The sequence below is a fragment of the Sturnira hondurensis genome, unplaced genomic scaffold (assembly GCF_014824575.4).
Source record: "Sturnira hondurensis isolate 20B ecotype Veracruz unplaced genomic scaffold, ASM1482457v3 Scaffold0004068, whole genome shotgun sequence".
Taxonomy (NCBI): Eukaryota; Metazoa; Chordata; class Mammalia; order Chiroptera; family Phyllostomidae; genus Sturnira; species Sturnira hondurensis.
In genome coordinates, this window is record NW_028076699.1 from 223,512 (window position 1) to 250,357 (window position 26,846).

The 26,846-nt window shown below is 43.7% G+C and overlaps 1 protein-coding gene across 13 annotated transcripts in view; it reads right to left on the bottom strand.

The window, feature by feature from the left end:
• The window catches only part of FGGY (FGGY carbohydrate kinase domain containing), a 399,534-nt gene that overhangs the window by 124,311 nt on the left and 248,377 nt on the right, over window positions 1–26,846 (bottom strand). For 12 of the 13 annotated variants that reach the window (XM_037043133.1, XM_037043139.1, XM_037043138.1 and 9 more), the window contains one exon: window positions 8,487–8,594. The exons of the other annotated variant lie outside the window; for it this stretch is intronic. In XM_037043133.1, the coding sequence (XP_036899028.1) occupies window positions 8,487–8,594 (108 nt within the window). The remainder of the gene's footprint in view (window positions 1–8,486; window positions 8,595–26,846) is intronic. 13 annotated transcript variants of the gene reach the window in all.

A 26,846-nucleotide genomic window follows, 5' to 3' on the forward strand; every position in this document is an offset into this window, starting at 1 on the left:
AAAAAGAAATGCTGTCCTGGCTGGTATAGCTCAGTAGATTGAGCATGGGCCCGTGAAGCAAAGGGTTGTTGGTTCAATTCCCAGGCAGGGCACATGCCTGGGTTGCAGGCCAGGTCCCCAGTAGGGGGCACATGAGAGGCAACCACACAGTGATGTTTCTCTGCCACTCTTTCTCCTTCCCTTCCCCTCTCTCTAAAAATAAATAAAAAATATTGTTTTTAAAAAAGAAACACTAAAGGAACTCCTTCCGGATGAAGGGAAATACTAGATAGAAACTTAAACTTTCAGAAAGAAATTAAAAACAGTGGAAATGGTAAATATGGAGGTAAATGCAAAGATCATGCTTTATTTCTCAGAATTTCTCTCAGATGTGTATGACTGTTTCTTATGGACTCAGTTGTGTCCTCCCAAAATTTAGATGTTAAAGCTTCAACCCCCAATGTGACTACCTGGTGATGAGGACTTCATGGAGATAGGTTACGAGAGACCCTAAGGGTAGGGACCTAGTCTACTAGAACTGATGCCCTTATCAGCGAAAGGAACACCAACCAGATCCTTTGCTTTACATGCACGTACCTAGGAAAGGCCGTGTGAGAACACAATGAGCAGGTGGCCATGTTTGAGCCCAGAAGAGAGCTCCTTCCATGGTCTAAGCCGCCCAGGCTGTGGTATTTTGTGGTGGTGGCCCAAGAAGACTAACACACCATTTAAAGCAATAGCATAACAACTACTGCATTTGGGGTGTATGACACATATAACAACCACAGCATAAAGAATTGAAACTATGGAGTTGAATGCTTCTTTCTTTACATTTTTTAATTTGTATTTTTTATTGTTGTTCAATTACAGTTGTCCTTATATTCTACATTAACTTTAACAACATGTGCTCTAAATACACTGAAAAGTTTAGAATGTTTAAGTCCTAAAGAAATCCTTTAAAAAGAATGCAAAAAAATGATGCCTAAAAAGCAAATAGAGAAATGCAAATGAAATTCAGAAAATTGAAAAATATTCAATTAATCCAAAGAGGACATACAGATAGTAAATAAGCTTATGAAAAGATGCTCAATGTCACTAATCATCAGAGAAATGCAAATTAAAACCACAATGAGATATCACCTCACACCCATGAGAATGGCCATCATCAATAAATGAATAAACAACAAGTGCTGGTGAGGATGTGGAGAAAGGGGAAACTCTTTGCACTACTGGTGAGAATGCAGACTGCTGCAGCCACTAGAATGGGAAAGCAGTATGGAGATACCTCAAAAAATTAAATGGATCTGCCTTTTGACCCAGTGATTCCTCTTCTGGGAATATATTTGAAGAAACCCAAAACACTAATTCAAAAGAACAATGCAGCCCTCTGTTCATCGCAGCATTATTTACAATTGCTAAGCTATGGAAGCAGCCCAAGTGTCCACTCATCAGTAGAAGAGTGAATAAAACAACTATGGGGCATTTACACAGTGGAATACTACTTGGCCATAAGCAAGAAGAAAATATTACCCTTTGTGACAGCATGGATGGAACTGGAAAGCATTATGCTAAGTGAAATAAGCCAGTCAGAGAAAGACAAATACCATATGATTTCACTCATATGTGGAATCTAATGAACAGACTGAACTCACAAGGACACTGGGGACAGACTCATAGATGAGAACAGATGACAGCTAGTCGGGAGGGGGAGGTGAAAGGGTGGGCAGATTGAGCAAAAAGGAAAAAGGGCTCATGGACATGGACAGCACTGTGATGATTGCTATGGGGAACTGGGTATGAGGGGACTAAATGGTAATGGAGAAAATACAATAAAGATTAAATAAAAAATATGCAAAGAAACAGGGAAAAAATAACAGGAGTGACCACAGATAATCACAATAGAAGACCGAAATCCACGTTCATCTTTATATTAAACATAGTTTAACCACTCCAAAAGAACAGAGATTACAAGACTACAGAGAAATGCAAGACCCAACTCTATGCCACACAAAAAAGATGCACTTAACAGAGACTGGGACAGACAGGATGGTGGCTTGGCTGGGAGAGGAGGCAAAGGACCAAAGATGGATTGGTGATACATATTTTGGAGTTAGAATCAATAGGACTTTCTAATGGATTGGATGTGGGCAGAGAAGGGAAATGAGGAGCTGAGAATTAATCCTAATTTTCTGACTTTAATAAAAATATAAATGATGGGGCTCTTTACTAAGATGAAGACAAATAACGGAGGTTCATCTTAGGGGGCATATCAGTTACTACTGTAAGAAAACAGGGAGTAATTCTTGACTTCTTCCTCCCCCCTGCCTCCCTGACATTTAATCCATCTTCTCCATCAACAGCAATGCTATCTTCAAAAACCTGGACCTCTCTCTTTTCTGTGAGCTGCACATTCACTTCATCAGAAAATCCTGTTGGCACTGCCTTCAAAATATATCCAGTCTGACTACTTTTTACCAGCTCCAGTGCCATCTCTTGGCTGGATTACTTCCTCTTTCCTGTCACCCTGCTTCTATCTCCCTGACTCCCACCCCAGAGATTATTCGCAACATAGCAGGTGGCAGCAAGAAATATCCCTTAGAAACCTAAGTCATATCATATTTCTCATGTGCTCATAATTCTCCAATGGCTTCCATTTCACTCAGAGTAAAGGCCAAAATTCATACAGTGGCCCCCATTACCTCTCTTTGAACTTCCTACAGCTCTCATTTGGGTTCAGTCTGCTCCATCCATGTGGCCTCGGTGTTATTTCCGTAGTGCTCCAAACAAGCAACTCCCTCGGGACTTTTGCACTGGTTGTTCCATTGCCTGTTATGTTCTTCCTCCAAGTATCCTTTCCTTCCTTGTTATTTGTCTGAATGTCACTTCAATGAGGTCTACCCTCACTGAAAATGAAAATTGCTTACCTGAGTCCCAAGCTTTCCTCCTCTATTAATTTTAGCAACTTAAACCATAAAATAAAATTAATTTATTTATTGCTTTATCACTTTCGTGTGCATTATCTGTCTCCTCTTGTTAGTGTGTAAGCATGACAAGGGGGCAGATTTTTGGATGGGGAACAGAAGACGCTGTCTCATTCACTGCCTTTCTCACATTCAGAACAGTACCTTGAACATAGTAGAATTCAGTAAATGCAAGCCGTGTAAATAAACATCACCCTAAAGAGTATGGATTTTATTTTATAGATAATTGGAGAGTTACCAAGAGTGACAGGGTCATATGTAGGTTTTAGAAAGATTGCTTTCGCGGCAATCTCGAGAGAGGGTATTATGGACTGGAAGTCCATGTCCTCCCAACATTCACACACTGAGATCCCAAATGGGATGGTATTGGGAGGCGGGGCCTCAGGGAGGTGATTGGGTCATGAGAACAGATGGAGTGCATGAATGGGATTAGTGCCCTCAGAAGGGTCTGAAGAGTCCAGAGTTCTCCCTTTGGCCGATCCAGGAAGACGGCCCTCTGCAAGCCAGAAGAAGGCTTTCCACCAGAATCTGACCATGCTGACGAAGCCTTGGTCTAGACTTCCATCCCTTAGAACTCTGGGAAATAAATTTCTGTTGTATTTAAGCCACTCAGTCAATGGTACCTTTTTAGAGCAGCCCCAACTGACTAAGACATACGGGTTAGAGGGGAAAAGAGTAGAAGCAAGAAGGGAATTTAGCTATGCGAGAATTGAGGTGGATGTACAAAAAAATAGAGTGAACCGCTGGGCAGGAGGGGAGAACACGGAGGAATCTGTTTATGTAGAGCTGGTCTTTGTATCCATGAAGTCATTCCAATTAGCTAATGTAAAATGCGGGACACAGCTATGTCTGTCCATAGTCCTGTCAATATCGATACAAACATGTTTCCCTCACAGCCTTACAAAGCCTGCCAAGTGCATTTGCTCCAAAATACTGGAAAAGAAAGTCACACTAACTAACAATAATTGATTCTCAAGGGAATCTGCAAGAGAACAATAAGAAACACTTAAAAATGCAGAAACACAAAAGTCAGATTCAGTTCTGGAAAGATCTGGAGCTTCTGGGAGATGATTTGGGTTCGAATCTATGCTTTCCCACTTATAACTGAAAGACTTTACTCAAGTTACCTTACGGTTCTGTGTATTCTGTTTTATTTATTCACTAGTGAAATTGACATCATAACAATGGCCACGAAGAGCAGACGAAATACTGTATCTCAGTAGGGCCTTAAAGCACTTGGCACTTAACAGATAGTCCCGGTAGGCTGCAGAGGCAGTGCCATGTACTATTATGTGCCACAATGAATTGTAACTACCCATTCTATATCCAACCTTCCTATAAGATAACAAGCTACTAGAAGACACAAATCGTGTGGTAATACTCTTGCCTGGTCCAGAGTCATCATGAGTGAGTGAGGGAAGGAAGGAAGGAAAGAAGGAAGGAAGGAAGGAAGGAAGGAAGGAAGGAAGGAAGGAAGGAAGGAAGTTAGTTAGTTAAGTAAGTCACTCTCTCCATAACCTGTACAGCACTGTGTACACTGCAAGCTCTTTACACAAAGGCTGAATGTCTTCCTGAGGCTAGCCCCAGGCTGATGGGCATAGGCAACAAGGCAGAAAGCTGACAGGCACTCAAAATGCACAAACCCTAAAATCCCCAGAGCACAAAGCACTTTGCTACATTGTGACCCTGTGGCTCAAATTCATGAATTTAAATCCCGGGTTCAAACAATTCAAGGTAACCTCCACCCCAGAGGATTATCCCAGAAAAGCAATGCCACCACAGAGCTGGTTTAGAAATTTGTCTTAGCCTGCCTTCCACAACACCTGCCCCAATAAAAGTGACTTCGAGTAAGCCAGAACAGGGTGCTTGGAGAGAGGGAAAGAAAGCCAAGGTCCAGGTGGAAATACGCTTCAGCATCTGGATGCAGTAACTGCATGGACTGCTGTTCTGTGGAAAAAGTCTGGGCTAAACGCAGCGTGTTTTGCACAACCGCTCTGGAGCAAGTATTGAGAAGCACAAGGCAATCCTCGATGGGTGCTTGATTGATGCAACTGACATCAATCTTCCATCGGGTGTGGGTATGTGCCTTTCTAAGAGGAAATAAATATTACAGACATGAAGCTGGAAACGAGTGAAAAATGAGTCCACATCTCAGTCAGATGAAACAGCAAGGGTTCCAGAGCCAGAAAAGATCCTATTCTATTTTTTCTTCATCCTAAAATTAACCAGATGGACTTTTTTTTTTAAATGCCACTCCAGCCACATGCTTGGAATGAAAAACTTGCTTTGTGAGGGAAGATCTGTATTTAATTGTAAAACTGAGACAAAATATCTATTTTTCAAATGTAGAGTTTAGATCATATTTGTTTTTCTAAACTCTCTTCTTTTCCCTCCTTTGCTTTTCTTTCCCTCTCCTTTCCCCTCTCTTCTGCTTCAGATGGGGTACTTATGACTGCATGGTTAGAATATACCGTGGACAGTGGAATCATTTAACAGACACTTTCAGACATGCATGTGAGAGACGATGTGCAAATAAAACGAAACATAAAAGATGTCACTTCCTCTTATGGAGTTCTGTGTAACCACAGTGTGCTGTAAAACAAGAGATCAGAATTCACAACAGAGTAAATGAGATGAGGAAAGGTAAATTGCAAGGGGACCACGGCAAGGCCATTGTCAGAGTACCTGTCATCTCTCCAGGCTGTGCTCACTACTCTGAATTTCAGCACCTCCTGTGTAAAACATGGACAATAACTGTGTCTGTCTCAGGCGGTTTGAGAGGATTAAATGAGAAAACACATGAAAAGCTCTTGGAACGAAGTCTGAGAAATAAGCTTTCAAAACAAATATTAGATATTGTGATTATTATGAATATCATTCGAGGATTAACAAGATCACATATACAAATCCTTCCCATAGATGAATAACACACTCAATAAGGTGCACTGCTGTTGTTATTACCAAAATCATTACTGTTATTCATATTTTATCTCTGGTTGATAGGTGGTTTCTGCCTCCTTGCTCGGCCTCTCTGGTCTGACGCTTTAGTGGACAGTCTCTTTAGTGCTTGGTTCAGATTTTGCCCCATTATCCTAGCTTGTAGATTTCCTAAGATTTCACTCTCTGGAAGCCATGAGTCAATCATGCCTTATCCATGTGTTCAAGGAAACTATTTACGTAGAACTGTCCAAAGCGGAACTCCAAATGCAGCTTGACTGGTTGATGGTGCACAGTCGACTAACTAGATAAAGGTCAACAATGCCCATGACTCCTATGAAAAACCGTCTTGGACTATTATGGAGGGGGGGTTGTTTGTTTGTGTTTTGAATGGTAAAAAGAGTAACCAACTCTTCCCTACAACACCATAACTTTTGGGCAAAGATGGCTTATAAACAGCAACAGAGCAAACTTTGAGCCAAATACTGAGAAAAGCATTCCTGGACTGACACAGATGTCCAATTTGCATACCAAGTCTACAAAAACCTGTTGATGGACAGCTTCATGGACAATGCATCTGGCACAAAGACTTGTTTTACTGGATCATTATCCTTGGTTAAAAAAAAACAGCCTCCAGGTTGTATCATCTGTGAGTTCTGGGTCTGAGTCTGCTAAGGGTGCTTACACCATGATGTGGGATTGAAAAGGGCCATACTGCAGCTACAGGTTTTTAGTGTGTCACAGAAAGGGAATGGATGTTTAAATAGAAAGTTGTACAAACACATAGTACTAGTTTAAATAGGAAAATATAAAGCCCTAGTCTTAATGTGGCTTAGGTGTACAGTGATGTCTTGCTTCCCAATATTCCATCACTGGTTATTAAGACCAATCAAATGTTCTTTATTTTATACTCAGAGTTTCCTTACCAGACACTGAGCTCCTGAAAACCAGGGACTGATGGGGGGTGAACTCGTTTAACTCATCTCTGTAGCCTGTCACAAGAACACGGGCAGAGAACATGCTCTTTGAAGCCAGCCAGCCACCTATGCTTCCGTTGACTTTGAAAGAGAATTTGAGGCAGCTAAGTATAAAATAGCAATACACTAAAAAATGGAAACTAATGGTTATTTGCATCCCCATCCAGCTTTGGGTCAGATCATTGTTAATTTGACTGAACATTTAAAAGAGCTGGTGGGGAAATCAGACCATAAACAGATGATATCAAAAGAACATAGCAAAAGTGAGGTTGGGTGATTGAGTCTAAGTCTTATTTTCTCTTGCCTTCCACATGGAGTCCCTCTGGGGCCAGCTGATCTTCTGACCTGAACTCTCAGTCATCACTGCCATTGTCCCCATTCAAGCCTTCGTGGCTTTTTGTGGACTAACTTACTAACTCTGGTCTCCCTGACTCCAGCCACACGCACTCGGGCCCTCTTCCCCAGTGCTGCTAGCCAGGGTTCTAACATCTGAGATCTGAACATTCCTGTCCATTTTCCAAACCTCTCACTGCTTCCCCCTGGTTTAAGTCTGCTAGATAGAGTTCAATTCCTTAGCGTGCTTTACAGGGGATTCTTATGATGTGGTCCCTGCCCAACTCTCTTTAATTGTAAGTTATTCATTATAAGACAAGTTGATGCCACCACTGAAATTGTGGACTATTTGCAATTACTTTCAAATATGCCTTGTTATTTTCACTCCCATGTCTTTGTTCCTATGCCAGTTCTCTTGCCTAGAAGAGTATTGCTTCCCTTCTTTGCCTTGTTTGTTCTTATCTTATATAAGGCTCAGCAAAAATGCCTGCTTCCTGCAAAGAGTTTCTTAACCTTGCTTTGTGCCAGTTCCGTGCCTTGTACCTCTGGCTCAGTGCTCGGCTCACTTTTATGGAACTGTCTTCCCTGTTAGACAACTGCAGCCACTCAACACATTTTTAGCAAGCACCTTCTAAGGACTGAGCTGGATACCAAGAGAAGCATCCCTGCCTTTAAGAAGCCCCCATATTTCTGGAAAAGACAGAATGGTAAACCAGTAAGAATAATAGAATACAAGAAGAAGTAGAGGTATGTCTTAAAAGACAAGTGAAATTATCGTGGTGGTAAAGAACTCTCTGAGCTGGGAGACCAGCCCACACAAAGGCACGAAGTCCTGGGGAAGCTCTGAGTAAGGTGATCTAGCCTTGGTGACAAGTATGTGTGTGGACCTGGAGGGGGTACACTGCAAAGAAAATGATGCACACAGGGAACTATCTGAACTATGCCCCAAGGGCTATGGGGAACCACTGAAGGATTTGGGCTGGAGAGTAGCATGGTCCTTTTCACAAAGTGCAGTACCACTCTTGCTGCCATGAGAAAATGGACTGTTGTGTGAAGGAGATGGGAAGCCAGGTCAGTCATCATCACCTAGACCAACACTGATTCCTTCAGCAAGCACGTGCTGTGTAGCCTCCGTATGTCAGACTGTACATTAAAGGAAAGCTGATTCTTCTCATTCAGGGTTCGGCAAAACTTCCGGATACTCAGTATATGGGCAGTGTGACAAAATGAGCGAGCTAGTCACGGGTATAAAGACCATAATGAAAAAGTGTCAGCTTACCAATTTCCCAGTAACACTCTGTCCACCTTCATTTAGCCAGAACCCAGGAACCATGGCTGAGAAATAAGGGCCCCAGACGCCTGGTACAAAAATCGGGTCTTTGCTAATCTGGAAAGAAAAGAACAAAATATGTGAAATATTGACCTTAAGGACTAGATGGAGCCTTCTCCTTCTCTCATCTGGTGTTTCTATGACTATGGAATTCAGCTTCTTATTAAATACCTCTTACAGTGGGGAAGTCACTACCTCCAAAGGAAGGCCATGGCTTCATCTTCGGAAATCTTTCTGATAATTTCATTTAGATGCCAGGATAGCAAAAGAGATCATTTTGGAAAAAAACTAATGAGACATTTCCTCACTGGCTCCCTCTCTAAGGCAGATGGATTGCAAAAACGGTCCCCATTTTCTACCCACCCATGAATCCGCCCCCTTTCCCATGTGACCTTGCAGCTCCTCTCATGGATCTCGAATCAGGGCCAGGCTGGTCATTTATTTTGGCCAACAGAATGAGGTAGAGGGGACGCTGTGCCAGTTTTCCAGGCCTAATCCTCGAGGCCTGTATGCTTCTCTACTCCTCCACTCGCTCCTCTGCCTTTGCCACGAGAGCACACCCAGGCGAGCCTGCTGGGTGGAAATCCTGCAACACGGCTGTTGCAGGTGATGCCCACGTACATGATGAGAGAGCGAAAACAAGACTGGCAAATCCTCTTAGTGGACAAGAAGCTAACGAGTCCAGATCACCAGAATCGCCCAGCCATCTGATAGGTTTGTGAACAAAAACACGTCTTATTATATGTCACTAAGATGTTGTGTTTGTTTGTTACTTAGCATTTTTGTGGTAATAGATAACTGGTACATTCCCCTCCTTCTACCTACATTTATTAGTCACCCTACAGGATGCCATCCCCCTCTCCTGGGTGCTGGAGACACAGAAATGAATCAGAGTTCTTTCTTGTCTATAAGAAGCTGCCCATCTTGAGGGAGTTCCACAAGCAAACAGACAAAGGGAACACAGTGTGGTCCATGGGATGGTAGAGACACACATATGCTGTGGGGGGACACGGGGAGGAAGGAGGGAAATGCTCTAAAGGGGGCTTCTTAGAGACCGGGACACAAGCTTAGACTTATGGGATTTCACCAGATGAATAGAACAGACATTTCAGGTCAAGAGAAAAGTTGGAGCCCTGGCTGGTGAAGCTCAGTGGATTGAGTGACAGCCTGTGAACCAAAGGGTTGCAGGTTCAATTCCCAGTCAGGGCACATTCCTGGGTTGTGGGCCAGGTCCCCAGTAGGGTGTGCTCAAGAAGCAACCATATATTGATGTTTCTCTCCCTCTCTCCCTCCCTTCCCCTCTCTCTAAAACTAACTAACTAAATAAATAAAATCTTTAAAAAAAGAAAAATAAAAGAGCCGGAACAATGCTACACAGGTCAGGTACACAGGTGAGGCGCACTGAACAGTCAAGGCGCCACCACTTTTTGTAGCCGCCCATGGAAGTCCTTTCAGGTGTTAGGAAAGTATACAAAGAGAAAAGCCAGGATAGACAAGGATGGACCATGTGTTCACTCCTCTGGATTGGCACATGCTTCTCCCCTATCGAGCACGGATGGACGCTGAAGTCATTATTTGTGTCTGTGGACAGGTATAGTTTGAGGGTGGGGGATCAAAGGGAATTAGGCACACCAGGTCCACCTCTGCATGTCTTGAGGCCGGGCAGAGAATCAGCCACTCATTCATTCTACAAATATTTATTCAGCCCTTCTTATATGCTTGGTCCCATACCATGTCCTGGGGACACAGAAATGAACTAAACATATTAATTTCTGCCCTCATAAAATTTATAGTCCAGCATTTTAGCAGAGGGAAAAACCTTCTTTAAATGTCTTGACCCCAATTATTACAGTCCCCTTTCTACTAAACTATGAGCCCTCGAATAAGAAGGATTTCCAACTCCCAAACAGCAAGGAGGTAAGGGAAGACAAGGAAACTCACAATGCTGTCAATTTCAAATGCTGTCAAATAAAAAGAATTTATTGAAAAAAGACATCTTACACCTGAAACAGAAAAAATAATCTCAGGGAAAAAAGACTGGCTTCTACAAGAAAAGACAGCTGAGCTTCCATCCATCGACAGGGCCACTCCTTTCCTTACTGGTTCCGAGGACGTTTCCCGAACTCCTGCAGTGACCGCACCTGTGCCAGGTACCGGGCATGAACGGCGAACAGAAGAGCAAGCCCCAGGCCCTCCTGGAGCCTGCATGCCTGACAGAGGCAGGCTAGGGGGGCAACCATTCGGGTCTGGCCGGCACTCCCCGAGGTTTGGCAGGGAAAGTGCTGTGCCCTGGAAAACCCTCCAGTCCTAGGCAAACTGGGACACTGATTGGTCACCCTGAGCTAGATATTGATAAAATCGTCACACAAATGTGGGGTTACAAACTGCCATAAGGAAATCAAGGAAAATCAAAGGCTACTGTAAGGTACATAATCTAGAGGTCAGGGAAGGCCTTTACAAGAAGATGATGAAAAACATATATAGAAATTATTCAGATAGGTGTGAGGGTGTGTGTGTGCATTTGTGTATGAGTGTGTGTGACATGAAGTGTTCCAGCCAGAAGGAACACTTAATGGGCTTCAGCTTTATCACTTTATCTTCGCCAGTGAAAATTTTATCGTACACCAACACTAAAACTACTCCCTAAGCTGCTTTGGGGTGAATAAGACAGTCCATATTCACAACCTCTTAGGACCCAGGGTTTGAAAGGGCAGGTAGACGGACACCCACCAAAATAAGTTTGTCTCTCTTTATGCCCTGCACCCCTTCTCTTCCAGAACATGTAGCCCCATTTGATAGATTAGTCTCAGAGAGGCTGAAAAAGTTGTCCACGGTCGCACAATGAGTAACTGGCCAAGGTGGAATTTGAACTCAGACAGATGTTGGTCTCGAACCATAGGTGTTTTTTTTTTTAATTGTATAAATGAATTGCCCAGAATGTCCAGCGTTCCAAAGGTCATGCATTGCTCCCCCACCAAATCTCACAGTTTCAGCACGTTCCTGGGGCAGCTGCAGCAGAACTTTGTTAGACATTGCGGTTCTGCTTCTCAGAAACGGCAGGTGGAGGCTCTGCCTGGCCCTGTCCGGGGAGAAGGTTTAGCGTTGACTCCAGTCTGTGTTCAGACATTTGGAATGGCACATGCTTCTCATCAGACATGCTGAGTAAAGCAAGGAGACGAAGACACAGCAGTGTTTCCCAGACCACTTCCAAACACTCCTAAACTCTGTGCTCTTGGAGAAACCGAGTAATCGTTTGTTTTGAGGGAGAGAGAAAAAGAAAGCACATTTGTATATTTATGTGTGCTTTAATCCTTTGCAATCAACCTAAATATTTAAAAATATTTTGGTGAAAGCCGTTCCCATGCTGATGGCTGACTTGGCCTGGAGGCTGCTCTCTTAGCCAGAAGGAGAGCGTTCATTTTCCTCTGCTGACGACAGGTACCCTTACAGGATGCCGACTTCCCAGGAATAATGGTGCTGCTGGCAACGACAGCAGCTGAGATTGACTGGGTACTTACGAAAGGCCTTATTATAAGCACATTACAGGAATTAAATCACTTACTCCTCATAAAAATCCTAAGGAAAGATTCCATCATTATTCCTATTGTACAGAAGTCTGGACTGAAGCAGAGTGTTAACTAACATGCCCAAGGTTATGACAACACAAAGCAGAGGGGCGTCACACTCTTCGGGTCCTATTCGCGGCTCTGCTAAAACATGGCCATGCTTTTAGGCCACCATTTGAACCCTTTGTTTGCCTTTTGAGGGCAGAAAGCAAGAGCCATTAGAAACACAGACTCACTCAAACTGAACACACCTGACTTTGAACACAAGTAGGTTAGGGAAACTTCATTTCCAAAAGGCTTTGATAAGTTTTCCCCATACAGTTGTGAAGCACAAAGAAGAGAGCATGAATTTTACAGAAAATATAAAGCTTATATTTTCAGGTGACATAAACTTGGAGGGCTATTTATTCTGAACATAATCAAATCAAGATTCAAAACTGCTTCAAATTAAGCAAAATACAACAAAAAGATAGTTAACATTTACAGTTAAAATTACATTTGATATAATGTCTGATTATGTGTAATATAAAGAAAGCTAATGAAAGCCACAATGAAACAAAATATGTGACTGCACACTATATGCCAGACACTGAGATCAGCGACAAGGCTATAAAAATAATAAGGCAAAATAATAATAATAAGAAGAAGAAGAAGAAGAAGAATAGTAGTAGTAGTAGTAGTAATAGTGTGACATGGCCCCTTTCCTCAAGGAGCGCCCAGTCTGACCAGGAAGACGGAAAAACTATGACGCAGTATGCTAAGTGTTAGGGAAGGTAGGGGAGGAGTATGGGAGGGGCTGAACTGCCTGGGAGGAGGAGCCCCTCACAGTCAACACCGGGGCGGGCTCCAAGGAGGGGTAGCTGCTTCCTGAGGCAGAGAAGGAGGGGCATCCCAAGCATGAAGGGCCGTGTGGGCGGGGCTCCCTCATGAGGCTGAAGAAGCATTTTGATTTTTATGAGGGCTTAGCTGAAAGTTCTGCAAGTTACTCTAAATTAAAACAATAATATGGTTTGAAGGATGGATATGTTTTTGCATCAACATACCCTACTGCTTGTCAAAAAATCAATTTTTGAAAAGCTGTGGCTGAAAAAAGGCTCAGTGGAACAAACCACTCTCTATGTCAGTCAATAATAACAGAAATAAGGATAATCACGAGAAATCATAAAATAGTAATTGCTAATGTTACTGCAGGCTTCTTACTGTGCCAAAGAAGCTTCTAGGCTCTTTAGAGACACTGTCACATTTACTACCCACGGCAACCCAGTGAGATAGGGCCCTATTATTATACTTACTCCACAGATGAGGGAATCTGAGCTGAAGGAGGTCAAATACCCAGTAAACAGTAGAGAGGGATTTCAGGATACAAGTTCTGAACTACCAACACATTTCCCTCTTTAGACCTTCTCCTCCTCATTTACATAAATAAATAAAATTGGACTAGAGATGTTTCATATCTCTTTTGTCTTTGAAATCCTCTAAGATTCCATGGCATTGAGTCATTCTACCCCAGCTGGTCAACCAGAACTCTCCAGCAAGCTATTTCCACACAGACGCTGCCCTCACGTGGCCTGGGGCTCATGGGGTTGCGTTGGGTCGTCTCTTGGAGCTTCTCTGAGTACTCACTTTGCTCTATTACCCCTCTGACCTGTGGCCAAGATTGCTGCAGGGTTACTTCACTATAACCTTCATTAGATGTATTTATTGGCTACTAGCTATAATGTCTCACATTAGCTGAGTAAATACTGGGTTGGCCAAAAAGACTGGTTAGTTTTTTCCATAGAAGACATATTTTTCATTTTCACCGATAATTTTATTGACTTGCATATTTTGATTATGTTGGTTGTCTCTTGCATGGTAGAATGTTGATTATTCTCAATTAATGTCTTGATTTGATCACTGTCAACTTCAATTGGTCTACCTAACTGTGTGGGGAGCATTGTCCAGACAGAAATTTCCAGCACAAAACTTCACAAACAATTTGATCAGTCACAGCACCTTCTCCATACACTGCACAAATCTTTTTTTTTGTTTCTGTATTTCAGTTGTGTTTTTACCTTTCTTAAAATAATAAAACATAATATGCAGAAAATGTGTATTTTCTTCTATCTTTAATATTCAAATGGCTACATGAAAATTCAACAATTTTGATAAGTTTTTTTAAGTGCGCACTGATACGACGACTAACACTTCATTCAAAATTATTTCAAATGAAGTGAAAGACAACTAAGAACTACTAGAGCCAGCTTACGGAAAAGCTGAACAAACTTTTTGCCCAATCCAATATTTATTGAATTCAAACTACTGTTTTAAACATGAAAAAATATAGAAAGACAGGCCTCTGAGCCATGTCAGAGACTTAATCTCTGCCCTCCTGAAGTTTACACTTGGAAGGAGCTGGCACACAGGATTGGGCCGGGTAGTAAGTCAGGCATTGTGTAACTCGTGAGAGTACATTTGCTTTCAGGCTTCCAATTACCCCGACAGTGCGTGGAGTCAAAGCTCTGCAGTCCATTCCCAGCTGAAGAGACAGGCTCAGGCATGAGGGGGGTCAGCAAGCTGCCCAGGATCAGCAGGATCAGCAGGATCAGAAGGGGCGGAGCAGGGATTAGAAGCCTTTCTCCATGTGCTCCCGCCTCTCTTCACGTCTGCGTCTGCGCTGGCTCCATCGTGGGACACCACTGGCTGTGTTTCACCTAAGGCTCTGTTACTGTCAGCTGGCTTTCCCTGCAGTGATAAAGCCCAGGCGCCTGCTCACCCCACTTTGGGAGAGATGACTGGGCTCAGGGCAAAGCAACTCCAGCCCCATCAACTTCTGCCCTGCCCCTCCCCACCACCCGGAGGGTGGCCTAAGCCTCTGGCTGGGGTGGGAGGCAGGCGCCAGTGGTCCTGGAGGGGAGCAGGAGGTTTTGTTTCGAGTGCCTCCAGCCAGGTTGGGAATTTCAGAGGCTAGCCACAAGCATGTGTGGGACCGAGTATTTCCGTGGTGGCTCACCCCTCCTTCCAAATGGACTGTGCTATCATCTTACTAGAAAAAAAAAGATTTATACACATTCCAGCCAACTCCCAACTCACTATACAATACAAAAAAAAAGCATAGAGAATTCCATTTATGAATGGGGACTCAAAGCATTCACCTCTGTGTTTGCACTTCTCAGACTCAATTTTAACGACTTATTTGCCTCTGCAAAACAGGGAGGAAACATAAAGTATAAATTTAGTAATATGACGAAAGACCTTGGAGTCAGACAAATCTGGGTTTCGATTCTGGTTTCATTTTATTAGCCTTTGATTCTCTCTGAGACTCAGTTTCTTCATCTGTAAATGGGGATCATCTCATCGATCAGAGTTTTTGTATGAGTCCTAAGTGGTATCATGTATTTAAATGTCCTAGGACATAAATGTCCTCCGGAAATACGAAGCAACAGAAGGTTTAATTCTACTCTTTTGGGGGCACAGTGGAAAGATCTGGAGCCCAAAGTCTTGGGTTCAGGTCCAGCCCTTATTAGGTCTGTATCTTTGACAAGTTCTTCCTTTTTCCTCCTGGATGCTCTCCTCTGCATTGCCCTCACCCACCATATCACCTGAGGATGGCCCATCCATTTCCATGGGTGTGGTAACAATGCTTACGCAGTGGAGTCCCAAATTTCTATCCCAAACTCGGGTGTTGCTCTTGAGTTCTATGTTAGACATTTGACCTGAATGTCTAACCAACCTGTCTGAAAAAGAACTTGCCATCCTTCCTCTCAAAGCTACTCTTGTTTTGGGGTACCTGTTTCAATGAATGGTACCCTATTTACCCATCCCCCATGATACCATTCTTGACATTTTCATCTCTCTCCTCCCCCACCCAGGCTGCATGTACTATCACCTCTATTTTTCAAATGCAAGTTGTTTTGTGTCTCCCTACTGCCGCTGTATTAGTCCAGTCCTTTATCACCTCTTGCTTGGATTATTGCAACAGTGATTAAGCTGGTGTCCCTGCCCCAAATATTGTCCTCCACCCTCCAGCCCACACGTCTGGCTCAGAGACTCTAGCTTCTATACCTCCAGCACAATGGTCGTTCTAAAACACAAACCCAATTGTATCATTTCCCCCATTTAAATCCTTTAGACAATCCCCGTGACATATGAGACTGTTCTGATCTGGCTTTTATCTATTTGGCCTAATCACACATGTTATCATTTCTCCATCCATTGCCCCATCAGCTTTTGCTGCAACAAGCCCACTACAGCCTAGAAATTCCCCAAGTGTGCCGTTTTCTTTCTCGTCTCTTCTCCTTCATAAATTCTCTTCTCTCCGTCCAAGAGGAATTCCCTGACTAACCCTCCCATGTCAGCTCAAGATTACCTGCTCTGGGATGCTTTCTCTAAACCCTGACTCCTTCTCTAGTGCTGGCTTAGCGTTCCTCCCAGCATCGTCCCTACACTCGCTGGACTTCCAGACTGCAGGCTGTCACAACACACATTATATAAGTCTGCGTACCTATATCTATAAGTATATAAGTAATGTGTACTTAACATGTAATATGTATGTAATATCCTTTATGAACTGAATCACCACACAAATGCAGGACATTGCTAAGCTTATCATTAACATAACAAGGTCCCTAACATTAAGAGCACCACTAGATTATAATACATGTCCAATCACTTGTAAGTGGCAAGCGATTAATAAAGGTCCAGCTTGCTCTAGTCCTCTCCACTATGTGGAGGTTTCTGAAAGGTTAAGAGTCCTCTGGTAAAGAGTGTGCCCTTCCCAGAAACCCAATCCCTTTATTTCAGTTTGAGCAAAATAAGAATACATAAAACTTGTTTGCAGAGAACTCCTGGGGCTTTGCAGTTTGAGCAGGCAGGGACGGCAGTGAGCTGGTTTGTGACCCAACCAAGTTCAGTCACATCTCAGTGCTTGTCAGCTTCAAAACTTGTCAAACCCTGTACTTGTCATGTTTTGATGAGCAAAAAATGTTTCAGCACTCGGCGCTTGCTAGGGACTGGTCTCACTTGCTAGAACTTGTATGAATTGGTTTCCGTAGTCGTCAATTTCAGCACTTGTCACACATTCCGGAATTAAGTAATGATGAGTATGGAAGTACCACTGTGGTCTCCAAATCTGGGATAGAGGGAAGCAGCCAAATATTGCCTACAATGTCCTGAATTAATTTTCAAAGTATTTTGGATTCCTTAAAGCTTTAATTCCTCATTCTTCAGCACTCTGAAACCCTTATATGATCACAGTAGAAATATAATTCGTATCTTTTCGTTCACTTAATGCACCCAAAGTTGATTTGCAAAAGACTGAATAGCCAAGAAAACTCTGAGGCCTTTCTAAAGTCCTTCCAAATTTTCTTTCCCCTGCGGACAAGAAGCAGTACTTGGCCTTCTCTGTGCATATCACTGACTGGTTCCAGGGGGCTGGGACTGGCTTTCAGTTTTGAAAGCTCTAAGAGCTCTACGCTCCAAAGATACAAAATCGTGTCTTGCATATTTTTTACAGCCCAAGCAATCTGTGGCAGATAAGTAACTGCTGGTCCCCTCTGCGGATTCTGTAAGGGAGCAGGGCCAGGTGGGGTGGGAGATAATAAGGAGGAGGGGAGCTCTGTGACGATTTGTCCAAATGGACCCAGCTCTGCTGCCCTGATGTCACATGGTGAGTTACAGCGTCAGAACCACAAGCTTACCTTCTCTTTCTGTTACATCCCCCAGGAGTGAGCGGAGTACCAGCTATTAAGCAGTTCTCAAACACAGCCCAGCCAATGCTCTGATTTGATTCTACACTAGCTATCGGGAAAAGCAGCATCCTCTTACAGATGTTAGGGCTCAGCTGAACAGACACCTGGGGGCAGTCTCACAGGCAAGGCTGAGGAGCAGGTACAGACAGGACCACACGACCACTTCCCTTGCAACAAAAGCATGGCACCCTATTTACTGCACAGCGCCTCCATGAGACATCTGATTTTCACCTGCTAAATCCCAGGCGCTTTTCTTCCTGCCCCACTCCCGATCAGTTTCTACACTTCCCTTAGGACCTTTTGCTTTGATACCAGCCTGGCCTCAGGTATCATCTCATAAACCTGACCACAGACTTAGCATTTCTGGTTTGACTCTCAATGGTCTGTCTTAACTTGATCTGGGACCTTATTCCTTGGTGTGTTCAAGGAATAAGGTGTGAAAAATAAGGCAAATGGGGCCTCGTTTACAGACCTGTAATGATTAAATGTGGCACAGTCTATTATAGGCCTTGGTACAGCACCTGGTACATTCAGTGACCCAGAAATACATAACCTGTGTTAATGTCATCACCTCCACACTGGCCAAGGCACACTTTTTCTTTATGGATTGGAATATATGTATCATTTTAATTTCAGAAAGTAAACCCTGACACCATCTTAACTCCAATTCTAAAGTGGGGCACAGAGGTGGTACAGGCTCCAGAGAAGACAGCAAGAGAAGAGTCAACACTCACTCAGCTGGGCTAATTTCTCACTGCAAGACCTTTCACTGGGAATGAACACAACTGGGGGTTTACCCTGTTAAAAGCATATTAAGGTCAAGGAGGGCCTTGGGTGATGTGTATCAGGGCACCTTTTCATGGAAGTCAGAATGTTTGTGTGTATGAATCAATCACTGCCTTTAAGAAGTGCTCCCCAAACAGAACCTGCTCCCGCTTCCCAGGAGTCGTACGGAGAATCTGGGACATGTCCCCGCAAGTCTAGACCCGCTGACTCTTCACATGAAGAACTCTCTCTCCATCTCTGGTCTGATCGAAGATGACAAGGCCACACTGACTGGACAAAGTGAATTAAAAGCAACCCACAAACTCTTGGGTAGCTCCCCTACTACGTGACTGAAAGTGTTATATACTTAAAAGTGTTTATTGAATGTCAGCTTTGGGACTTGGGGTGAAGGAGGTGACCCCTTACATCTGACGAGACTGATGAATTAAAACACAGTGATGGTTGGACGGAAAGAGGTCAGGAGCAGAGAGACGAGAAAGAGGATGTGAAATCCAACATTCTTTGGCTACCTCATGTGTTACTGGGTCAGCACATACATGACACATGCACCACCATCCCGGCGGCCAACCTAACACGGCCCTCTTTCCTTCCTGCCATTTCTGGACTACATGTGCAGTGTGCCAGGGAGCCACTGTAATCACCTGAGGTGACACATGTGATGAAGCCTTCTGTCATCCCCCATTGGCCACTTTTGCATATGGTCCTTTTCCTAAGATGCTGGGCCAGCCTGTGTAATAACCAGTTTTCACGGAGAAAGGAACCAAGGTCTAGAGGTATTAATTTAAGTTCCCAGGCTTACAAACAGGGCAAACCCAGAATTTAAACTCAAATCTGACTCAAGAGTCCATACCCTTCCCAAGACACTTTTTTTTTTATTTTGCAGAGGCGGGGGGAGGAGAGACAAAGACCTAGGAGGCAGACAGCTGCTTCGACACTGGCCTGGAGTGAGCCCAGCTCGTCCTGTGCTCTGAATAGAATATGGCCCTTGCAAATGCAACAGATAGCATGGGATTTTCTAACATGAGGAAGAGAGAGAGAGAGAGAGAGAGAGAGAGAGAGAGAGAGAGAGAGAAAGAGGGGAAGGGGCAGGGGAGAGATTCCAGTGGTATCTTTTCCCTCTTCTCCACATTAAATAGCAGTTCTTTGAGAATGTCATGCCTCATGTTAAAGAAAAAAAAGGAAATTACTTCAAATGTGTTTTCCTGTTTAAATGAGTTCTTATAAAAGAGAAATAGCTTAGAGCACCGAGGCAAGGGGACTAAAAGAATACAGGGCGCTCAGAAAGCAAGCTGGTCTGGGAGGGTTTGCCCTCTGCCTGTACTCTTACAAAAGGCCACACTAATACTCAAGATATGTAAACACAGCAGAACAATCAGAAACACGCGAAATGATGGCTTCAGCCTAACAGTGTTCAGCTGTGGGCAATGGCTAGGAGGCAGTTTTTGTTACGCATACATCATCCGCCTGTGAAGCAGGCCTGGTTGTTAACCCTTCTCTTAAGCTCCCTAGCTTATGACAATATATCCGGGCCCAGCTGGACTTCCTTAGGAAAAAAGAACAGGGGGGTTAGGGAAAAAACAGCAGCGATCTGTAAAATATATGACATGATGTAGGACAAGGTTACAGTTTTTTAAGAGTGGCTTAAATAGTTTCTATGTTACTAATCAGTAATGCTTTGAGCTCACAATGTAACAAATGACAATTGTAATGACTTTTATTATTGTTTTAAAGGAATTACAAATGAATGCAGGGGGGGAAAGCAAGGGAAGGCAGCTAACATTTGCCAAGAACCTACTGCATGCTAATTGCTTTATACACATTCCTATGTTTAGTCTTCACAATACTCCTCCTGTTTCCTTCAGTTTACAGATAAAGAAATCAAGACTCAGAAAGCTAAAAGTCATGTTTATGGCCATACAGGTGCCACGTGGTACACTGGGGATTTGATTTGGGTCTGTCGGACTCCAAAGGCCATGCTCACTCTAGTGTCCCTGGCTGCCTCTTGGCTACTTGGGAACCACGAAAGCCAAATGAATGCAAGGAGGTCAGTGGAACCGGCCCTTCCCAGATGTTTACCTTTTGCTGTGGGTTTATGGCAGGGGCCCATGGGTCCTACAAGGGTAAGGAGCACTGCCTAAGGCTGCTTTGAATGAGCCAACCAAACCTGGCTTCTGGAGGTCAAGTGTGCTGCTCTGTGGTCCTGCCAGTCCTGCTCTGTGGTCCGTCTTCTCTTCACTCATCATGTAGCAACCAGAGACAAGATCAAATGACACTGGCCACCAGGGCCAGCCAGCCTGGCTTCCAGGATGTGTGAATTCCGACAGGACTCTCTGTGTGTTGATAGCCTCTGTGTGTGGCGTGGGCTTATTTGCCATTGGCCCAGCAATTTGAGAATTTGGCTTTCACCTGAGGGACAGATGTCTGGAAAAATAGGGACAGCTATTTTTCCACTTCACTGGCCTGCTCTCATAGGGTGGTAACTGAACACGTAGTCACAGGGGAGGAAATACCCCACCACACCTGCCTCTGAGGGACATGGAGAGGGGTATACTGGTTGGTGAGGCTGGGGTTTGGTGAGACTCAGCTAAGTCAGAACTATAGCTCCACGCAGCAAGATGTGACCCTGGTGAATCTTGGTTTCCTCCCATGTGGAAGACGGACAGATTTGCCTTCCACGATTTTGGGGGAGACAAGAAGCAATATAGAGAAAGTTCTGACAAACTGCACACAGTAATCAACAAGAGAGAGATAATTACTTAACTTTCTGGACTCATTTTTTTTAAGTCAGGAAATGTTTAATCTACACTTTTCTGAGTTCTGAGTACAGATAGATATGGTTAATCCTGGTAAGATGCAAATAACATAGATATGAGTAGAGGGTGGGGATGGCTGGAGACACAACAGGTTATAGGTGGAAAAAATCTGGATCTCATTTTTCATGCTGGACCAAGAAGATGGCTTGGATCTCAGATTGCATTCCTAGTGGGTTGATGGTTAAAAAAAAAAAGATACATTTATATTTGAGGCATTTCAGTTCATTGAAGTTCTGCACTCCTTTTTTTAGGACTTTACAACCTTTTGTCATCTCTGAGCCACACTGGAAGAAGAGTTGTCTTGGGCCACACAGTAAATACACAGACATTAATGAAAACTGACAAGCAAAAAAAAAGGTTTTCAGTAAATTTATGATTTTCTGTTGGGCTGTATTCACAGATATCCTGAGCCGCATGCAGCCCTGGGCCGGCGGGGTGGACACCCCTGCTTTGCATAACAGCTGCCTTCCAGAGTTGCAGGGCTCTTACTGAGATCATGGACACAAGCACCTGGTGTGGTTTCTGACACAGAGTGAGTGCCTAACATGGGGAGTGGGCGGAGGCCCCAGGAAGCATCTGGACCTAGTGAGGAGAGAACTTCTCCAGAACAGACACACTTCACACATTCCCTCAGTAAACATTTAATTGAGCACCTACTATGTGTCAGGCCCTGGAGAAACAGAGATGAAGAAGTACTGTCTTTGTACTGGTTTTCGATGTGGTTGGACTGTCCGACAGTTAATCCAAGAATGGCAAGATACTTGGATAAGCACCTCAATAAAAGAATAAATTCTTATTACAAAATAGTTTAAAGAAGGTGGTATGGTCTGGCTGGGATGTAGAATATTCAGCAATAATAACAGAAATCACATAAATGTTGAATGCTGTGTCTTATGCTGTGAGCAAAAGACTGTTAGTGGCTTCACTTGAACTATTTTACATAACAATTATGATAGGTCTGTAAGATAGGTAGCTTTATCTCCATTTTACAGATGAAAGCATTGAGGTTTAGACGGGTTCTAAAGCTGCTCAAGGACAGGCAGCTATGGAGCAGGAAATACAAAAATAAAACATCAAACCTGTGAGTGGAAGAGCAGGCAGTGGTCAGATAATAAAGGTCCCTTCATGACATGCCAAGGACTGGGAACAGGGAAAAGGATCCCAATTTATGTTTTTCTTGCTTTGTAGCCGTAAGTCCACAAACCCACTGCTGCCCCCTCTCCAACATGTTCAGGACGACTGGAGGCTACACTTGCACAGTGGTTCGTTCGTTTTGTTTTGATTCACAACCGAGTGTATAATGAATGATAATCATCTGTTATGTTGCCTGAAAGTCCCTGTGGTCACGAGCTACGTAAGCGTTCCACACAGAGCCGGGCCTTCCCTGGCCTTTGGAGGCCCCAAGCTCCAGAGCAGCCTCGTGGCGTATAAGTGCATGTGGTTTCTTCTGTTTTGCTAAGTCAACAGTTCCAGGCAGGAGAAAAGCGTCTTTGCCTCATATATGATTCTCCAGAAAGTCCTTCACTGCCTTACCTGGTTCAATTCATTTATTCTTCCCCAAGTCGCCCTTCCTACCGCCTTTTGCCCTACTATGCTTCAAATGTTCCAGACTGGCTACTTTGACCTTGGACTCTTAAACTAGCTGACTGGCCCAGGCAGAAAAGCCAATACATAAACAGTGACCCTAGGACATGTCAAACAGGCACAGGACAACCGTCAGCTTCCCAGACCTGCGTCTGCCCAGATTCAGTTAATATCTGGCCCAAGACCCTAGGCTCCACCTCTCATTCACGACATGCCTAGTCTTAAGGGTCTGGCATTTGAATTTAGTCTTCTAATTCCTCACTCTCCTTGACAACTTGGCATAATGCACTCCCCTAGCTCCCCTTGCTCTGAAAGTCTTGATGAGGATAACCACCAAGAGATGAACTCAAATGAAGGTACCAGTCTGGCACCCTACAGAGGGGTTCTGGCATGGGGCCAAAAGCAAAGGTGCTCTTCAGTCGAGGCAATGCCCCACATCACAATGTTCCCCATTACACTCGCCCTCCTCCTACCCACTTTAATGTCCCAAAGATACCCCCATGCTACACAGGGTTTCCGGACAGCCACCACGAAAACTAATTCAGCCAATCCTTGAGATGCTTCCAAAAAGTAAAAAAGACCGTTGCTCTTTTTAGATAAAGAGATGCAGTCTCTGAGAAGTCAAATGAATAACTCAAGTTCATCTCGATATTAAGTCTCAGCATCAAAATTAAGACCCTTCTATTCATGTCTAACTCCTGTGAGTTTTCTGTTGGCATAACACTGAGAAAAAAAGTATATGATTCAGAGAAGCCAGAAACGCTTTTATGTCCCCCCAAAGCCCTCACCCTACTGGCCTCCTATGGGCTGATAAATCACCGGGAACCTTATTCACTTCATTTAAAGATCTGATTCTGGGAAGAGGAGAGACACTGTCGAGAAACACACCCCCTGGACAGTTACAGCATGGTGTGGAAGGGCCTGGAGACAGCCTTTCCCTCCGTGGCAGCGGGGAGCAGACACCGCAGGTGGTCAGGACAGGGTGAGCGACACCCCCGCACGTCACGCCAGACGTCCTGTGGAGTCCTCAGTGCAGCTCCGCGACAGCGCCTGAGCACGAGAGACCAGTAAATAGCTATGGCATCGCGGACCGGTGGGCTCTTTTGGATCTCAAGACTTGGAGATCCCCCCGGACTACTTTTAAGAGACAAAAAAGGTGAATATTCAACACCAGCACATCTCCAGTGCTCATCCCACTTCTTACTGGGCTCTCTTAGTAACTAGCTGCCTCCCTCAACAGTCACCGAAAGCCAAGTTTGTGCCAGGGGCTATACCGGGCACTAGTGACATAGAAATGAATGGGCCGCGATACCTGTCCCACAGGAGTTCACAGCCAAGTGAGCAAGAAAGATTCAAACCCAGGTCACTAAGAACCACCATGAAGGATACACAGTGAGAGAAGTGTGTGCCGCGGGAGCACACAGGCACTCCACCTAACTACTCTGAACGCATCCGGGAAGAGATGAGGCCTGAGCGGACATCTGGAGTCTAAGCCGGGGACAGACAGGAGACACGGAGGGAAAGGCGCTGCAGGCCGAGGGAAAGGAAGCCATGGTTCTCCTGCAGGGCGGGAAAAGAACAGTGCCGCCCGGGCTTCAAAAAGGCCACACAGGACATGCGCCCAGAGGATGGGCAGATTTGCTAAAGGCTTACACACGATTACTGTGGGAGCAACGGCAAGGAAAAGAATAACAGGGTTCAAACTGGGAGGAGACGTACTGGCCAAGACCTCAAACTCTCTAGGACTAAGTTTTGCCATCTGTAAATGAGAGTGCTTAACTGGATTATTATAAAAATTCCTTCTGGGATGATCACAGATACATAATTATTTTTATGTTGGTATACAGATTGGTAGCTAAATACTGTAAATGGGTGCCTGTAAGGTTTTTAAGCTCTAATAAAGGAGGAGGAACACAGAATTTGACTTCAGGTGACCTAATCAAAGCTATTGGCCAAAAGTGTGTTTGTTTTTCCATACGATGGCTCTAGTAGCACTTAGTTGCCTTTAACTTCATTTGAAACAATTTTGTTAGATTGTATTGTGGCAGCTGTCATAGCAGTGTGCATTTAAAAAAGGCTTATCAAAATTGATTAATTTTTCTGTAGCCATTTTAATACTGAAGATGGAAGAAAATAGGCAACATTTTCAGCATATTATTCTGTATTATTTCAAGAAAGGTAAGAATGCAACTGAAACACAAAAAAAGATTTGTGCAGTGTGTGGAGAAGGTGCTGTAACCAATGGAATGTGTCGAAAGTGCTTTGTGAAGCTCGTGCTGGAGATTTCTCACCGGATAATGCTCCGCGCACAGTCGGTAGACCAGATGAAATTGACAGCAATAAAATTGAGACAGTAATTTAAAACAATCAACTTTATACTATGGGAGAGGGAGCTGAAATACTCAAAATATCCTAATCAATAAAGTTATTGGTGAATATTAAAAATGTGTCTTTTATTTTATGGAAAAAAACATACAGACCTTTTTGGCCAACACAATAGGTCTGCTACTTACTATGTGACTATATTAATCACTTACACTTTCACCTGTAATGCAGGGTTAACAATGCTTTTCAGGGTCACTATAAGGAATAAAGAACCCCAAATATTTCAAATTACCTGGCACACAGGCAGTTATAGTCAACAAATGTCCATCAACTCTATTAATTTGACTGGGTAGACTATAGCTTAATACATTCTTTCAACTTCTATTTTATGTGTTACATGCCAGGCCTTGGGTGTATAGAGATAAATAAGACAACCTCGCAGCTCTTGGGAGCTCAAAGTACAGTGGCAGAGACACACATTTAGTACATTTTTCTAAAATAGAGTGTTTGCAGCAATAGACATGAGTGAAATGCTGCAGTAACACAAAGGAAGGTGAGATTATTTTTGCCTGGGGTCATGGACAGAGTCTTAGGCCATGCTTTAGAGAAGAGGACTATTTAAGCTGGTGAACACAGCTTATAAACAAGCCACTGAAGATACACTATTAAGTGTATCTCAACCAACAGAAGCTTAAGACAATTTGGTCTCCAGATCCTATTTTGCCTAATGAAGAGTTTTTCACCTGGGGGAATCTAGGGAAATCCTTCCTCATGCAAATGGTCCCAGGAAATAAAACTAGGGAGAAAGTAAAAAAAAAAAAAAAGTGAGAAAACGCATTTACTCTTCATCTGTAAATTTTTAACTTCTCCAAGTTTTATCCTGAAATATTAGCATCTTCTCTGCCCCAAACCTAACGGGACCTTAGTAGGGGGCACGAAGCTAAGGTGCCTCATCTCCAGAACCATTTCAGGGACCACATAAAGCCACTTCATGTGTTCAAGAGCCCAGCGCCACTTCCTCCTAACATAAGTTACATGAAAAGTCTACTCAAGTCATTATTGCCACCACCACTGAGCATTACCATATAAATGGTCAGGGATGTCCAACAGCTACACAGGCCTCACAAGAGAAAGGACCCTCCTCTTCCCTGGTCACAGGGAGGCCACTCACTGGTGGACAGGCTTTTCCCTTCACCAGTAAGTAAAAGAAGCTCAAAGAAAACAACTGACACATAACATAGGCTTGACACGTTTTAGGATGAAGGAGAAAGAGCAGGAACCAAGAACAAAAGAAGGGAAAGTACATCTGGTGGGACTGAGGGATTGAACATTCTAGATTTAGGATTTACACCATTATATGGCGTTCAGAGACAACTACTGTGCCATTCTACATGAGAAGGACCTGAGGTCACTGAGACAGTCATCTCTCAAACCCGGAAATCAAGAAAGAAGTCTGAGAGGCAGTACAATGTAGGTGGTTAAGAGCATGTAGCTGATTAAAGGGGA